The following is a 17,480-nucleotide window of genomic DNA, read 5'->3' on the forward strand; positions in this document are numbered from 1 at the left end:
CCTTCTCCAGCACCATGTCCCACTGTGATGATAATAGACTAAACCTCTGAAACTGTAAGCTAGGTCCAATTAAATGTTTTCCTTTATAAGAGTTGCTGTGGACTTGGTGTCTCTTCACAGCAATAGAAACCCTCAGACATGCAGAGACAAATTACTCCAAGCTTGGTGGCATAAATAAATGTAGATTCATCATCACTCTGTAATGTCTGCAGGGCCTTATTCTAGTGGAGCCTGTATGGGAAGATCTGTTTCTTTTTCCATTTAGGAAGCTGCCTGTATTTCTTGTTCTGTGGCCCTTTCATCTTCAGAATCCATTCTGTGAACCTCTGTGTCCCTAATGTCATCTCATTTTTCTGACTTGGCCATTTATTGACTGAAAAACTGAGAAGCAAAATGAGGATTGGGAGACTTGTTCAGAATTAGTCAATTACCAAGCAGGGACAAGAATCTAAGTAGTCTGCCTCTCTCTTTGTTACATTTATGTGCTGCTGCCTCTCAATTGATTGTCAAGTAAAAGATCAGATGTTCTTTTGGAGAATTTGACTAACTGAACTCTGGCTCCCCCCCCCACCCCACCCCCATTGACTACACATCTTTCTTGAAAAAATATTTTAAATCTCTTCCCTTTGACTTAAGTTCATTAAGTTTGGGTCTGGTTAATTTTGGCATGTGATGTTTTTATTTATTTGCAAGTTTTTTTTATAATAAACTTTATTAAAATATACTTTAAAAACTATTAAAATTGACTCTTCGGCATATTTTGTAGTTATGCCCAGCTTCCTGGCAAACCTTTTCTGTACAGGATATAGGAAAGAGTCAAGAAGTTAACAGTAAGGCCTCGCTGAAATTCTACTGTGTCCAAGAACTGGGTATGCCTTGCAGGTTCTTGTGAGAACTCCTGGCCTGATCCCACCAAGATATCCAACTTGTTTCAGGACTACTAAAAGCTTGTTAGCTAATTATCTAACTTTGCCTATAAGAAAGAACTAATCATAGTTTTTTTTATTAGCATATGTTAATTACTCTCAACAGTAGGTTTCATTATGGCATTCTCATACATGTATAATATATTTTTGTTACCTCCCTCCCCAGTTACCCTCTTCTGTTTCTTTCCTGCTGATCACTTCTTCCTATCTAGTCTTTCTGCTTTCATGTCTTTTTACTTATTTATTTTGATGACCCCATGAGTTTTATTCGGTTCCTTTCTAGAGTCCTTGATGAGGGAGTATTTACAGAAGTATGGGTGTACTAGTGGCCACTAAAGAAAATGCATCTCTTTCTATGAATGAACATTAACTCTCTTAATAATAGTGTTTGACAAGTGACTGCCTCTCTCCCTATCTCTGGTTTTGGTCCAGGGAGCTTTGCATGCCTCTGTAGACCCGAAGGTCACTACAGTATGATGTACCAGTTGTGCCAGTATAAGCACAATCCTCATGCCATCCTGAGTTAAAGGTGGCTTAAAGGAGAGCAGCAGGTCTTTGAGGAAGAACTCTGCCCAGCATGATCATATTGATAAAAAACACCTGATGAGTATTCAGTGTATAGAGCGCTTGTTTGTGCTGTCAGTTGCTTGCTCTGAGTATTAACCCTGAGCTGTGCTGCAAAGAGAAGGTTATAGTGGGGAAGTTGAGTAACTGCTGCCTTGTGTTAACACAACTGTTCTTTAGCCAAGGCAGGATTTGGTGTGGCCTACTCCAAATCTGTGTTTTCCTGTACTGCTGTTTAGTGCTTCATTTACTGAAGTAATTAAACTGGGAAATTCATGTAGGTAGAGCCATATGTTACCCTACAATTCCATATAGTTTGAAACATATTTTTTTCCTAGTGGAGATAACTTCAAAAATGATCATATGGTATTATTTTCCTTAAATGAAGACTTTTGACTAACTAATATTACCATTTTATATTTTTTTGTGATTAAAATAGTTTTCACATCGTGATTTTGCTCCTAAAAATCTCATGTTACCTGTCTAAGTCTCAGACAGTGAGCCTCAGAAGTGTGGATCTTGCCAAAAGCTTCATGGGCTTATACAGTCAAATTAGGTCTAGAAGCCAGGTTTGAGGTGTGTGGGTTGTTTATTTCTGACGTGTTTCTACTTGTTGCTGTTTTATTTTTAATGTGCCCGAGTTATATAAATAGTTTTCAGGTATATAATTCATTTGTAAAAGCTACTAACTAATTTGACTTTGACCATCCTCATGGATAACAGTATAACTCAAAATAAGGGTTAAGATTTCATCAAGTAACAAAGTCATGAGTAATAACTGTTGAATAGTCATTAATATGGGATGGTCATAAATTTCACAGGTTTGAGACATATTTAACACTTAATTTAAGGGTTGCTCAGCCTCAATTTATGCCCAAAATATATAGTTTCAGTGCAAAATATTTGAACTATTTTAAGAGAAATAAATTTATGGAAAATCTTTAGGATTATAAAGTGTTTAGTAGCCTGCACATTTATATTACACTGAATTCTTAGTTTCAAAGTCTTGTGAGAGGAAAGGCTTGCTGCGTTCTGCTTATGGTGTTTTGTAGGGCCATGTGTTGCAGGGCATGGCCACAAGTTCTTTCTTCCTGAGAGATTAGCAGGGACGCCACAGAGCTTAGCCGCTGTCTAATTCAATTCACATTGTTCCATATACGTTACACAATGAATCATGCCAGGTGAGTGTTGCCTGAGAAGTCGCTTCTACTGAAAAAGCCTTCCTTTTTTAAGTTCAAGTTCCAACTCTTTCATTTTTTTTTTTTATAAGATTTATGGACTGTGTGTCCTGTTGTGATTTCTTTTTAATTTTGGAGTTTTAAAATATTTTTCCACACTGCCCAACAGCTGTTCTATTTCTTTATCAAAAGTTTGTGTAGTCCTCTTCTTAGTTTATTCTGGCAAACAGAAAAGTTTATTTAAATAAGTTGGGTTTGTTCAGATCAAACATTCCTCTGCACTTTAGTTTAGGAATGGAGTTTCAGTTACCTTAGTTAGCTTGTGAGAGCAAGTACTCTACAGTTAGGGGTCGGGCACCAGAAGCACTGTGCTGCACAGTGCCCCCCGTGGCTTTGTGGGAAGGCTGTGAGTTACACACACCAATCCCACCATGTGTCACCTCATAGCTTCTAGTTCGTACCCTGTCTAGAATTCTAAGTAAGCTATTCTAAGAACAGATTTTCTGTTCCTACTTTGTTAGTGAGGCTTTTCTCTAGATATTTTTTTCTTAGCATTTTTATTACACTTATCACATCAGACATTTTATTTTGTTGTTGTTTAATTTGATGGCCCCTTAATTGGCATGTGGGAGAAATACTTCATACCTACAAGGAAGGCAATACATAGTTTTTCACAGGGAAAATCCAGTCTATTCTTGACTAGAAGTGATTTTCTTGAAATTTACACAGTCTACTCATGCTCAGTGTCTACCTGCTGTTTGCTGTATGAGGAGCAGTGTGTGAGATGGAAAGGGTGGAACAGACTGTAGTAAGAGAAGCACGAGTGTAGACGAAATTCTAAATGGTCTTATTAATAAGAAACACAGAGCCAAATACAGAGTTAAAAGACCAAGAGATCAGAGCACTAGCGAAGAGCCAAGACTACCTTATCTTACAACTCGCTGCCTCACTTCCCCAAGAGAGACTTTCTCCCTGTGTGACTTGTCTTTTTATTGCCTTCCTGTTCTGCCTTCTCATTGGCTCTAAACCCAACCACATGACTTCCTCATCACTGCCTGTCTATACAGACCTCCAGGTCTCTATGGTTGGTACTGGGATTAAAGGTTTGGGTCACCGCACTTGGCTGTGTCCTTGACCACAGAGACTCTGCCTGCCATGTGATCGGACTAAGGGCGTGTGCTACCACTGCCTGACTTCTATTCCTGGCTAGCTAATAACCTCTGATCTCCAGGCAAACTTTATTTATTAACATACAAATAAAATCACGTTTCAGCACAATTAAAATATCACCACACAAGAGAAATAACAGACAGGGCATCAGGCAGTGAGAACTAGAAAGTCCCCTATGTTTCAGGCATTGCTTTATATCCTAGGTGACAAAAAATGCATGGTGGGGAATATGTGATTAGCAATTTGTTTGTTTCACCTCTGTGCCTTACTTCTCTTAGCTTGACAACTATAAAATACAAAAACTAAATATTTCAACTTTTTATATGTGAGGGGCCCATGTGCCCTTCTCTAGTCTGTGACAGCTTTGCCCAGTAAATTTAGAAGGCAGTTAAAGTCAGCTCTAGTTTGATATAAAAAGTACCTTTAGATTTAGTGACTTTAAAAGGTTTCTGTAAAATCCATTAATTGAGTTGGTTTTTCTTTTTGTTTTGGTACCAACATTTATTTCAGTCTTCCCTTTCTTTGTGTCTTCTTCCTTTTGTCCTTGCAGGTCCGCATGGCTCTCAAAAAGGCTGAAAAGGAGTTTGAAATGAGAAGCAGCTGGTCTGTTCCTGATGCACTTCAGAAATGGCTTCAGCTAACACATGAAGTCGAAGTACAGTACTACAATATTAAGAGACAGAATGCTGAGATGCAGCTAGCCATCGCTAAGGACGAGGTACTATCTTATTTCATGATTAATCACTCAGAATACAAAAACTTCAGTAAAAGCCCTTCTTGAAGGTTCTGTTTTTAAAATTAGAGTTTGTCATGTAAATTGAATCTTGTAATTATTGAATTTAAAGTAAAATTACTCTCTCTAGAGAAGTGCATATACAGCTTTCAAAATTACCTTAGCCTCCTTGAGAAATTGTCATTATTATCACTATTGTAAACGTTTTATACGGAGCTTTTCTCCTCCAGGTTGCTGCCTCATATCTGATGCAGGTTAGTAGTTACTAGAAATTCATGTTTGCTGTTATTAAATTGTGTGGAATAAGAGTAAGCCTTAATCTGAATTCTGGAAAAAAAATGCATAGTTGACTAACCCTCATTGCAATAGGATTTGGTTCATGTTTTTCTATTAGTTTTAATAGAAGATTCTGGTCCTTCTCAGCTATAGAAATAAGAAAAACAGTTCTCTAGAACAAAGCTTTAAATGTCTTTGACTTAGGAAAGCATGCTTTCTTTCTCATCTGTTTTCTTATTTTGAACACATGTCTGTATCTTGGCTAATAATTTTCTACTGGTTTTATGATTATTAATACAGTCAAAACCAAAATCAACTTTACTAGTATGTAAATAGTCATTTTCCTAAACCTTGCCTTACCTTTTCCATTTTGGGTTTCCAGGCAGAAAAAATTAAAAAGAAGAGAAGCACAGTCTTTGGGACCCTGCATGTTGCACATAGCTCCTCCCTGGATGAAGTAGATCACAAGATTCTGGAAGCCAAGTGAGATGCTCTTTTACCAGTCTGTCTAGTACAGTGTTGAGCCGTGTACTAGATAGATAATATATATTTAGTCAGTGAAGCTTACGTAGTAACATAATTTATACTAATTCTGAAACTGGATAATTTCTTCTTGAGATCAACCAATTTCCATGGTCTCTTCCTGTCACTGCCTTCATTTCAATATCATATTCAAGACTTCAATGCAGTAAGTAATTCATCTATTGACTTTTCAGGAAAGCGCTCTCTGAGCTGACAACGTGTTTGCGAGAACGGCTTTTTCGCTGGCAGCAGATTGAGAAGATCTGTGGCTTTCAGATTGCTCACAACTCTGGGCTCCCCAGTCTTACCTCCTCTCTGTACTCTGACCACAGCTGGGTGGTGATGCCTAGAGTCTCCATTCCACCTTACCCTATTGCTGGAGGAGTCGATGACTTAGATGAAGACACACCCCCAATAGTGTCACAGTTTCCAGGTAAGTGAGTTCAGCATAGTTAGTTCCTGACACGCCCTTTTAGGAATGATGTACTTTGACATCTATGGGGGAAATGTACTCTTGTTTCTTTTTAATATTTATTTTACTCTTTGAGAGTACTATATGAGGTATTCTTATCTATGTATTCTTTATATATGTGTTATATATTCTGGTTTAGAAATACACCTTATCAAGAGGCATGAATAGTTGATTAATTTGCATAATCTAGCACATGGTTATATTTCAGCAATTGTTATATATAACTCATTGTAAGATTTTGCTTTTAAACCATTACTTATCATTAAATTGAAATGAGAGAGTCACATTAAAAAGGGGCAGATACAGCATTATGGCTGCAAGTGGTTATATAAATGGAATGCTGAACTTTGACGGGAAACTACAGAAGAAAGGAAGATTAAGGGAAGGTGTTAGAGCCTGGCTTTGGGTGCTAGCTCTGCTATCGTCAGTGCTTGACTCTTCGTAAGCTCAGGATTTGTGCCATTCCCAAGACTTTTTTTTTAGTATTTTTGTTTTGCTTTTCAGTGTGTTCTTTTATTGTAGTGTTACCCTGCTCTGTTTATATCATGAGGTACTGATTCTGTTTGCCTTTAACAAAAGCTGTGCTTGTTTATAAAACTTAGACGTAATATGTATATGTGTTTATGTAAGACACGTTATATATACATATAAATAAGTAAGATGTTTTCTGGTTGTTTTAAGATGAGCCATGCTGTGTGGCTCAGGCTGGCCTCCTGCCTTACCCTCTGAGTATTAAGATTATACATGTGTGCCACCATGTTTCTTTGCCAGAATGTGAGTGAGTCCTTCCAAAGGAAGCTCTTTGTGTGTATTACATTGCTTAGTTGTATGCTATGTTTTTGAGTTTTACTTTATGAAAAGACATTTTGGTAAGATAAAATTTGAATGCTTTAACTTTTGACTTTCTGCAGAATTTCAGATGTTTTCAATTTGCAGCTTTTCTATATTAGAAATTATTTGGAAAATTTGTTATTCTTATTACTGGTTGCCTGGTCCGTTTTCCCAATATTTGTGACTTTTTACGGTGTCAGTAGACCAAAACTCTGAAGAATGGAGAAGTGTATTAGTTTAGTCTTTGGTTAGCTGAAAACTTAAGGTTTTCATTTTTGAGACCAATCAAGTCATCTTATCTGAGTAATTTTTAGTTTTGACTTTTTCTATTCAACCATTACTGCTTTCCTGAAACTGCTGCAACAGTTCCAATTGTGTAGAACAATTGTTATCCAATCAGGCTTTTAATTCGCCAGCACAGTGACTGCGTTTGTCGTTCTGGCTGTAATTCTCTGGTGCAGTGCAGTGAGGAAGCAGTAGTGACTGTCACAGGGGAGCGGCTGAGAGGAACAGCTTGTAAGTTTGGGGATGTCAGAAGCCGGTGACCTCGTGGCCTCATTTGGGCTGCATCTATATTCAAGCTGGCTTGCGAGTTGAATTTGTCTATTCTGGTTGTTTGTTTATTTGTTTATATATGTGCCCTACATAACACTGATTCATAAATATATGCATTTGTTTAAATACTAAACCTTTTAAAAATAGTTTTTATTTAAAATATGTATTTGTTATGAATCAGAATTGTACTTGAGGATGATCTATTTCCATTATTATTATTGTTATTGTTATTATTGTTATTTGTCTGTTTTAGAAGCACTTTTGAGAGTTTAGAGATGGCAAAACTTTTTTTGTTGTTTTTGGTTCATTAAAAGAAAATACTAAGTGTGAATAATTGGCATATGTTTTAAATAATGTATTATACATAGATATTAATACTTATAAATATGTAAAAGTACAAGAGCTGGTTTGAAATTTAATAGGAAGTTTTAGGAATTAAACTGATTGCTCATAGGATTGGAGAGCTGTGTCTCCACCTAGTGGCCACACAGTGTTACTCCATTCTGCTTTGTTACAAGAGCCTAAGTTCTGGACCTTGTAAAACAAACGCTGTCAGCTATAAGAATAGTGTCTAAGGTATGATGAAGGGGCTTCATTTAGATACCTCTTTGGTGGTCTACATTATGTGTTAGTTATGTTTGAAATAATGAACAGGAAGCATGCTTGTTGTATGTAAAGAGCAAAGTAAAAGATTCTAATACATGAATAATGCTATCTGTAATTCTAAGTGAAGAAACCCCAGAACTGTTAATTGATATCTTTATTGTGAGTAGAAGAATAGGGAATACTCCCTATTACTCCTCCTCCTCCCAAAGTAAGTTTGGGAATTATGTGGTATTATTTCCTTTATGTTTGGGGATATTTAATGCAGATATTTAACCTGCTTGTTGATCTGTTTTATCCCAGGGCTCTTAAGTAAGGTTTGTTTTTGCACTCTTCTTCCCTTCCTCTTCCCCTTCCTCCTCTCTCATTCTCGACAGTTAGGGTGCTCCAGATAACTTGAACTGTAGTGACTCTTCATTTGTGTATTAGTATTCTCTGGTGCTTTTCTGATGTGTTCTGCCACATATAACCATCTGTCACTTTTGGTATAATTTTAGCCATTATTTAAATATACTTCTATGTTTATTGTTATGTTTTACTTTTCTTTCCTCCTTTTTGTTCTTTACTGAAAGCATAGTGTTGGTTAGTATTTTGTTAAACAAATTAAAACTGAGAAATTCTGTCTTTGGCAGAAAGTGTCTGTTTTCACCTTTACTGGAAAATAATAGTTTAACTAGGTGTAGTTCAATTTGATTCCTTATTTTCTCCAGACTGTTTTGAAGTTGTTGGTGAGAAGTTTGTCCTTACTCAAATTGTTAGAGTTTCTGTTTAGGTAATCAATGATTTCTGATACTAAGAGAATTGTTTCATTTCTTGTTCGGTGGTTTCATCATATTGTGATTGGCAACTCAAGACATCAGAATAGACAGGAAGGCAAAGGAGAAGTCAAAACTCTTGATTGGTCAAGGGTCAGATGAGTCTTAGAAGTGAAATTACTCACATTGATGATGAGTGAGTGCATGGTTTGGTTAGAGCGAGAAAGACTGCTGGGGAGAAAGCACTGACGTGCAGTCTGAGGATTCGTGTTGTCTAATAGCGTGAACTTCAGAAAGGACCCAGTTTAAAAAGGGTGCAGGAGTAAAGTTTGCCATCACCTCCTGTCCTGGTGCTGTGGCACTGAGGAATGCAGCATGCACCAAGAGCCAGCTTGAGTGCAGGAAAAGAAACTGAGGATCAGTCCAATTGTTCCACATGCATCGGTCTAGCTTGAGGCAGGTGGTAAACACAGGGAGATCTAAGAGACTTAGTCCATGAGGATCTGTGTTCAGGAAGCAAGTTTTGGTTTCAGCTAAGAGACTGTCTGTACAGTCTTTATTTAAACCTTCTTAAAGGTCAAACATGTGGTGACATGTCAAAGACTATCCATTGATACTTTATTCTATTCTTTCTTCTGCTTCAATATAGTGTTCATAAATAGTTTATCACTCCTTATAAATATGCTATATTGACTTCATATTTAAATGTTATTTTGAATAAAGTTTTGTCTTTGTTTTTAGTAGTGTTAGATTTTTACAGTAAAACTACATTTATGTGCATTTTATTTTAGTTTTACCTCTGTTATCATTTTTATTACATTTGTAATTATTGCTGTTTAATTTTTCATAGGTGGTAGAGAATGGCAGTTATTATATAGCTACCTGAATAAACATTAAATCTGATATTTTACTACATCAATTCTTGTGTACATATTTGTAAGAAGACCGTTAAGGGACGAGGGACATTGGTGGTTATGAGAGTTTCTGTTGGCTTGTGTTTTTCAGGGACCGTGCCTAAACCTGCTGGGTCTTTAGCCAGGAGCAGTAGTTTATGCCGCTCTCGTCGAAGTATTGTGCCGTCCTCCCCACAGTCCCAGCGAGCTCAGCTTCCTCCACATGCTCCTCTGGTAGCCCACCCTCGGCATCCTCACCATCCCCAGCATCCCCAGCACTCACTACCTTCCCCAGATCCAGACATTCTGTCTGTGTCAAGTTGCCCTGCTCTGTATCGGAATGAAGAGGACGAGGAGGCCATCTACTTCACTGCTGAAAAACAATGGTATTGGCTGTCAATAACTGCAGAGTACAGGGCTAAGTGGGTATAGTACAGTGCTGCAGTGTATTCTGTGGTTACACAACAAGCCTTCACAGACTCAGTGGCTTCACGTGACACTGTTTATGGACACTCAGGTCTGTACATCTGAAGTGCAAGTCTGGGCTGACTGGGTTTCCTGCTCAGGGTATCAGAGGCTAAAATCAAGATGCTGGCTGGGCTGAGTTCTCTTGTGGAATCTGGAGTGCCCTTTGAGCCTCCTGTGTTTGTGGTAGAACTCAGTTCTTTGTGGTTATATTGCTGAGGTCTTGTTTCTGTGTCACTAGAAGCATGGGGTCTGGTTGCTTTCAGTTTCTAAAGGCCACCCCACTGTTCCTTGTCGGGTGACCTAATATTTAATGCTGATAGCAGAGACCTGCCTTCTGTGTTTCCTGCCTTTGCTGATCGGCTTGGCTGAACAATAATCTTTATGAATATCAGTGAGTTTGGGGCCGTAGTATTTGCAGATCCCTTCTCATCAGCATTTGTGTTTCCTCTTTGGACCACTAGGAGACCTGTGGAATTCAGAATCCAGTGGAGAGCTCTGTTGCCACTGGGCTGTTGGAGCTTTGGGAGGTGTAACTGCATAGATGGTAACAAGTGTATTGAGTAGTCTCCAACCATAAACTTGTGTAGCTAGAGTTTTCCTGCCTGGCCCACAGTCAGGACAAATCTCTGTTACCCTCCAGTCCCACAGCCACTCAGACCCAACTAAGTAAACACAGAGACTTATATTGCTTATAAACTGTATGGCCGTGGTAGGCTTCTTGCTAACTGTTCTTATATCTTAAATTAATCCATTTCTATAAATCTATACCTTGCCATGTGGCTCATGGCTTACTGGCATCTTCACATGCTGCTTGTCATGGCTGCGGCTGGCAGTGTCCCGTGTCCCCCCCCACCCCCCCACCTTCCTGCTTTCTCCATTCTCCTCTCTGTTAGTCCCACCTATACTTCCTGCCTGGCCACTGGCCAATCAGTGTTTTATTTATACAGAACGATATCCACAGCAAACTTGTCAGGTGAAAATGTGGGTGTAAAATAGAACATCTTGGACTTGAGTAGCCTCCACATAAAGAGACATCAGTATGACTGAAATTTCAAAATAATTTGTTGCTTGCTAGCACATAGGCAGTGTTATATGCCCAGGGCTCAAGAAGATGTTGGGAGCTTAATGGAGAGAATGATAAAATTAAATTAAATTCATGACTTAATTTCTTTGCCACAGTGAGTATAGCTGCATGCATTCCATTCTGTCTTGAGGGCGCCAGCACACTGTGAGACCTGTTGCTGTGGGGAGCTCACTTCTAAACTGTCTTCCTCTTCTCAAGCAGAGTGGTGTTTGTGACAGGAAAACTGCCCTTAGTTACCAGCACTGCTCATGGTGGTTCCTCACAGCTGTCAGTCACATGACTCTGGTGACATTACCGTCAGATCACTTGTCACCAGTAATCATTGCTCTGCCTAATGAAAGTTAGGTTTTAATTAGCAGGTAATCTCTGAGGCTTGTTCCTAAGGAAATAATCAGGGTTTGCAGTCTCATTGCAAGTAGAGAATTTGATGCACCTTTCCTCAGGAAGCCTGTTATGATTAGCATTTTATGTGTCTTTCTAGTATAACCACAGTCATGAACAAGAGCCTTTCCTCTCACATCATTTTTCTGTGGCTTCTGGAAAGTAGTAGGGCTGCCAGAGCTGCCCTGTCCCACCACACCTTTCTGTCATGGAAATGTTAAGTTCTTGTTTCACATAGCATGGCAGAACTTCCCAGCTGCCTCATGAGTACGGGAGGAATTTGACTTCAGCACCTGTACAGCTTTCCTCAAGATGGCTGTCTGCTGGGAGGCCAGCCTTCTGTGTTCTACCCCGTGTACACATGTACCCTCAGCTAGCCCTCACCCATGCTGGGAGGCCAGCCTTCTGTGTTCTACCCCGTGTACACATGTACCCTCAGCTAGCCCTCACCCATGCTGGGAGGCCAGCCTTCTGTGTTCTACCCAGTGTACACATGTACCCTCAGCTAGCTCTCACCCATGCTGGGAGGCCAGCCTTCTGTGTTCTACCCAGTGTACACATGTACCCTCAGCTAGCCCTCACCCATGCTGGGAGGCCAGCCTTCTGTGTTCTACCCCGTGTACACATGTACCCTCAGCTAGCCCTCACCCATGCTGGGAGGCCAGCCTTCTGTGTTCTACCCAGTGTACACATGTACCCTCAGCTAGCCCTCACCCAGGGAGTCTTCTTCGTTCTCTTTCTAAACAGATATCTTATAAAACCCGTATGTGTTTAGTTACATGTGACCATGGGGAAAATGATACAAAATTAATGTAAATGGTATATATGATTAAGTTCAGTTCCAAAGGAAACATGTGCCACAAAGAATGTGCATTTTAAAAAATAGAGTAATTTTTATTTGTGTAGTACCTGGGGTGCAGATCTGATCAGTTACATGGAAGAAGCAATACATTTGATCATTGCTTGTTTTTAAATTGGAATAGTAGAAGTAGATGCAACATTAAAGACAAATCAAAGTCTCTTACTTTGGCATATAAGAAAATTGAGACTAGAGAAATGAGATCATTTTTGTGAAGTTGACAGCTGATTAACAACAGGACTAGAGGAGGAGGGAGGAGCCATGCCTCCTGAGCTCGGTAATCTTTCCATATTACACACTTAATGAGGCTAGGAGATAATACTTCTTATGGAAGCTTGTTTGAAGACAGTCTTTTGGGTTAGCAAGGTAGTTCAGTAGGTAAAGGCACTTGCTGCCTAGCCTCATTACCTTGGCTCACTTCCCAGGACCCACCCACATTGTAGATAAAGAGCCAATTCCTGTAAGCTGTCCTCTGACCTCCACATCTGAGCCAAGGGACTTACACACATACATATAGCGTAAATAAATGTACACACAGACATATAAATACACACATATACCATAAGTAAATGTAGTAGAACACATTTAAGGAAGGCTTTACATATATAGTATGAGTAAAACAAAACATGTGAGTAAATAAGTTCAGCAATCTACTGTGTATCTAAAATATGATATTAATTTGAAATAACTGTCAGAAATAAGTGAGTGTAAATAATGTGAAAAATGATAGTAGTCCTAGACCATTCACTATAAGAGGTTAATTCTATAAATATGAGTTTAGTTCTTGCTATGTCTTGTATACTTGATACCTTGAGCTACCAAGTAAGACACCCTGGGCTAGCTCCAGCTGGGAGATCATTATCCTGTGAGGTTTTACTTTGCTGCTCTGTCTTTAGTCCTATTTTTTTTTCCTGACTTCCTTCACCCAATTTTACCTTGATTTTATCTTTCATTTTAAAGAACTCTTTAATGAAGTTGTGCTGAGTGCACGCAGAAACCAATTAGAAATGGTTGCTGTTCCTCAGGATTTCATTCACTCTTCATTCTGTATGTATTTATTGATCTTACTGTGCGGTTGCCATGAACTCCAGCATAGAGAATACAGTGGTTAATAAGACCTGCTAGTCTTAATACGATGTTTTTCCCTTGAAGTTAATAGAAAATACCATTTTTGCTACTAGGCCATGCTAGATGATAAACAGAGATCAATGAAAGCAGAGGAAACGCCATTTTATGTAGGATGGTTAGGGAAGGCCTCTCTGGGTGGATCGTAGTTCCCTGAAGGACGAGAAGCAGCCAGTCACAGAGCAGCGGGAGGATTATATTCCAGCAGAGAAAACTGGTTGCAGAGTCCTGAGGAAGTCTGGGATTGGTGTGTTGAAGGAATAGGAAGGGTGTTCTGTAGCGGAGGGAGGGAGTGTGGTTGAAGAGAGAGCCAAGGACAAAATAGATGTGCAGGGCCTTTGAATTCTGTCTGAGGGAGCACAGTAGAACGTTGTGAGCAAGTGAGTGACATGTGGTGATTGAGCTTTTCGGGTCACCTCAGTGGCTGTGGAGAGAAGTTGCTCAAAGGGAGACACTGGGAGAGAAGCAGAGAGGCTGATGAGGAAGCTGTGGAGTCACTTAGGGCAAGTTTGTGGTGGTTCTGCAAGAGAGATGGTGGTGGGAAGGGCCGTGGCCTTGTGATGTTTCAGAGGAGGCTGGTAGTCTCAATGGTGACTGTTAGGGGCTCTAGGGTTCTGTTTTATTTACCTCTTTTTCCACTGTAGACAAAGTGGGGGGTGCTAGTCACAAAGAAATTCTTCTGTAAAATCTTACTGAATGTCCGTTCTTGAACAATAGCATCATGTTTGCCTTTTATCTCCTCTCCATTCCATTGTGCCTTAGCACATTGTCTCCACCAAACTTGATAGAGATTTTACTTTAGTGCAGTGTTCATATTTTACTTCCTCAGAAAGCCATATTTCATCAAGGTCACAACTAAACACTAAAAGTAACTAACTAAACATTAAAATTTTATCTTTCAAACATACACTGGCCGTTCTGTGATTCAGAAAGAAAAAGTGTTGAAGGAAGCAAAAGTCAGAAGGGCTTAAGAAAACTCAAAATTCAGACGTTTTCATTTCCATGAGCGTTAAAGAAGGCATAACTTAATTACATTATTGTGTTTGATGGTTATAATTTATCTCTAAAACTAAACAAGTTTTGGGCTACGGAGAGGTTCAGACAATGCATTGCCTACTAAATGAGCCTGAGAAGCTGAGCTGGGATCCCTGGAACCTGTGTAAAAGCCAGGTACTGCCACACTTGTTTTGCCTCCAGCAGGGGTGGGGATGGGGACAAGCCGATCTCTCCCTTATTAGCCAGTTAACCTACCTGAATTTATGAGTTCCAGATTTGTTGAGAGACCCTGTCTCAACAAAATAACGTGGATAGCAATCAAAGAAGATACTCAGTGTTGATCTGTAGCCTACACATGCACATACGCAGATATCCACACAAACACATATATAGTTTCTCTTGCGTGTGGGTGTGTGCATGCGCACATGTACACACACACACACACACACACACACACACACACACACACACACACACACACGCACGCGCACTAGGAGATAATAGGGTATAAAACAAGAAGAATTTTCAAATTTTATCTCTCTATATATAATTACAGCGTTTCTCCTTTTATAATTGGATAAATAATGAATGAAGCTTGATTTGACCAGAATATTTGCTGGTACTCTTAAGAACATATAGATCTAAAAGTTTTACCTTTGTCTGTCTCATTCAGGGAAGTGCAAGACACAGCTTCAGAGTGTGACTCCTTGAACTCTTCCATTGGAAGGAAACAGTCTCCTCCTTCAAGCCTTGAGATATACCAAACATTGTCTTCTCGAAAGGTATCAAGAGATGAGCTTTCCCTGGAGGATTCTTCCAGGGGGGATTCGCCAGTGACAGCAGATGTCTCCCGGGGCTCCCCTGAGTGTTTGGGCCTGACAGAAACCAAGAGCATGATCTTCAGTCCTGCCAGCAAAGTATACAATGGCATCTTGGAGAAATCTTGTAGCATGAACCAACTTTCTAGTGGCATCCCGGTGCCTAAACCTCGACACACATCATGTTCCTCAGCTGGCAATGACAGCAAGCCAGTTCAGGAAGCCTCCAATGTTTCCAGAATAAGCAGCATCCCACATGACCTTTGTCATAATGGCGAGAAGAGCAAAAAGCCATCAAAAATCAAAAGTCTTTTCAAGAAGAAGTCTAAGTGACTCAGCGACTTGATGGAATTCCATTCAAGTGGCATCTGTGAACTTTATCTCCCACCCTCCACTCCGTTTTTATTTTTATTTTAGGAATGTAACTCCATTGGGGCTTTCCAGAGTTGATGCCATAGTGGAAATGTCCTTAAGGGCAACTGTCTGCTGTCTGATGATTTAACAGACTACGCCATCAATTTATCAAGGCCGCCATTACTGAAGAGTCATCGAGAGGAGACAGTTTACAGTTATTTCCGCCTATTTATTTCTGCATTGATGTTAGTGATGTATACACAGCATTCTGTTGAAAGCCGCTATGGACTTACAAGCTTTAATGGACTGTAAGCCAGCATGGGCTTGCAAAAATTTCTTGTTTACCAGAATATCTTCTTATCTTTCCACAGAGCTGTTTCCATCATGGACTAAATAACTTAAAAGAAGTAAAACTAATTGCACTACTGTTTTCCAGACTGGAAAAAACAATCTCTGCAAGTAAAACTGTATAGAGTTTATAAAATGACTGTGGATAGGGGACTGTTTTCACTTTTAGATCCAAATGGGTTTTTAAGTAGAAACTAGAGTTTCTAATTGACTTGCTTTCTGGAAATGAAAACCCACACTTTTATTATGGGACGCTTCTTCAAATGCATTTATTATAAAGTTTCAAGTCCTGCTGTAAAGATCATGTTTTGTTTTCCCAGGGCTTTCACTGTGATTTACTGCACTGCAGGCTGTATGATAAAATATAAATAATGTAAAGAGAGAAGGCTCTTGATTCCTTATACACATGAAGAGTTAAAACTTGATGGAAGGACTTAAAACATTCACATGCTTAAACTGAGATGGGGGTGGGGAATCAGGCACTTGTTTACAGACTTTGAATAAATGCAAAGGATTTATGGTTTGAAAAATTTGTACTGTGGAAAAGATAATAAATTGGAGACATTATTGTGTGGGATTGTGCTGATTTTTGTTGATAACACTCCGCTAAAAACACTGTTTTCTGAAGAGCTATGTAAGCTGTCCTGTTGCTTAATTGCAGTATAAGAAATAGTGATGTTTTGGAACTAAGTTGTCAACAAATTTCTTTGTTTTATATTGTTTGTCATATTTTTATGTAGTTTGAAATGTTTAAATGTTCTAATACCGAGATTAACAAATATAAATTTATGGTGCATTTAGATTGCGTTGTATCAGTTTGTAAATTTTGGAATTGGTTAGATGATAGGCTAGTCTGAGAGCAGTGTCACATAAAACAGCAGCACATGAACATTTTTAGTTTACTCTTACTCAGCTCTTAGAGCCTCAGTCAGAATTATCTGGAAATGTGATGAGGATGGGTGGTTGGGGGAAATCTGATACATGTTAACTAGATTTTTGCTTTAGTACTGGCTAATGTACATAATGTCTAACTCAGTGCTGTATATGTGGGGATGCTGATAGAAAAGTGAGAAGTTCTTTTGAGATTTGCTTAACAGGAATGCTTTCTTAAGAAGCTGAATTTCATGATCTTCCATGAGTTGTGATTATTTGCATTGGTCCTGTTGTTAAAATTGTCAAGGTCTTAAATGATATCCACAAAGGCTGATGATTACCTGGTTACAGATCAACTCCTAGGAACGGAAGTTGGCTGTCTGAAGTGAAGATTCTTTGTGCAGATAAGGTAAGATGATATGAAAGATGGAGTTCAGAAGCAGCTCTGGAGCTCTACAGAAAGGGAAACAGTTGTGCATAAAGAATTAGAAAATTCTGGAAGCCCTCAGAGTGAATGGGATGCTTTGTCTTTCCCATGGTTGGACAGGAGGCATTCTCTTTGATAATTGCAACAGAGATAAGAGCTTTGTGGTTTGGTGGATAGAAAAGGTCAAAGCTACTAGAGCGTGGAGTGTGCTGGTAGGCGGCCTGGCCTGCAAGTTGCTGATAGGACATTAGGTCAGAACCAGGTAGAGA

General features: G+C 39.3%; 1 protein-coding gene across 3 annotated transcripts in view; it reads left to right on the top strand.

Moving 5' to 3' along the window:
- The window catches only part of Stim2 (stromal interaction molecule 2), a 135,040-nt gene extending 118,329 nt beyond the window's left edge, over positions 1-16,711 (top strand). For 2 of the 3 annotated variants that reach the window (XM_052734948.1, XM_052734950.1), the window contains exons 8-13: positions 4,389-4,556; positions 4,802-4,825; positions 5,230-5,330; positions 5,564-5,802; positions 9,591-9,864; positions 15,065-16,711. In XM_052734948.1, the coding sequence (XP_052590908.1) occupies positions 4,389-4,556; positions 4,802-4,825; positions 5,230-5,330; positions 5,564-5,802; positions 9,591-9,864; positions 15,065-15,542 (1,284 nt within the window). In that variant the 3' untranslated portion in view covers positions 15,543-16,711. The remainder of the gene's footprint in view (positions 1-4,388; positions 4,557-4,801; positions 4,826-5,229; positions 5,331-5,563; positions 5,803-9,590; positions 9,865-15,064) is intronic. The other variant, XM_052734949.1, reaches the window with a different exon arrangement.
- The last annotated feature ends 769 nt before the right edge of the window (positions 16,712-17,480 follow it).

Source organism: Peromyscus californicus, unplaced genomic scaffold (assembly GCF_007827085.1).
Source record: "Peromyscus californicus insignis strain IS unplaced genomic scaffold, ASM782708v3 Scaffold_13__1_contigs__length_99412109, whole genome shotgun sequence".
Classification (NCBI taxonomy): Eukaryota; Metazoa; Chordata; class Mammalia; order Rodentia; family Cricetidae; genus Peromyscus; species Peromyscus californicus.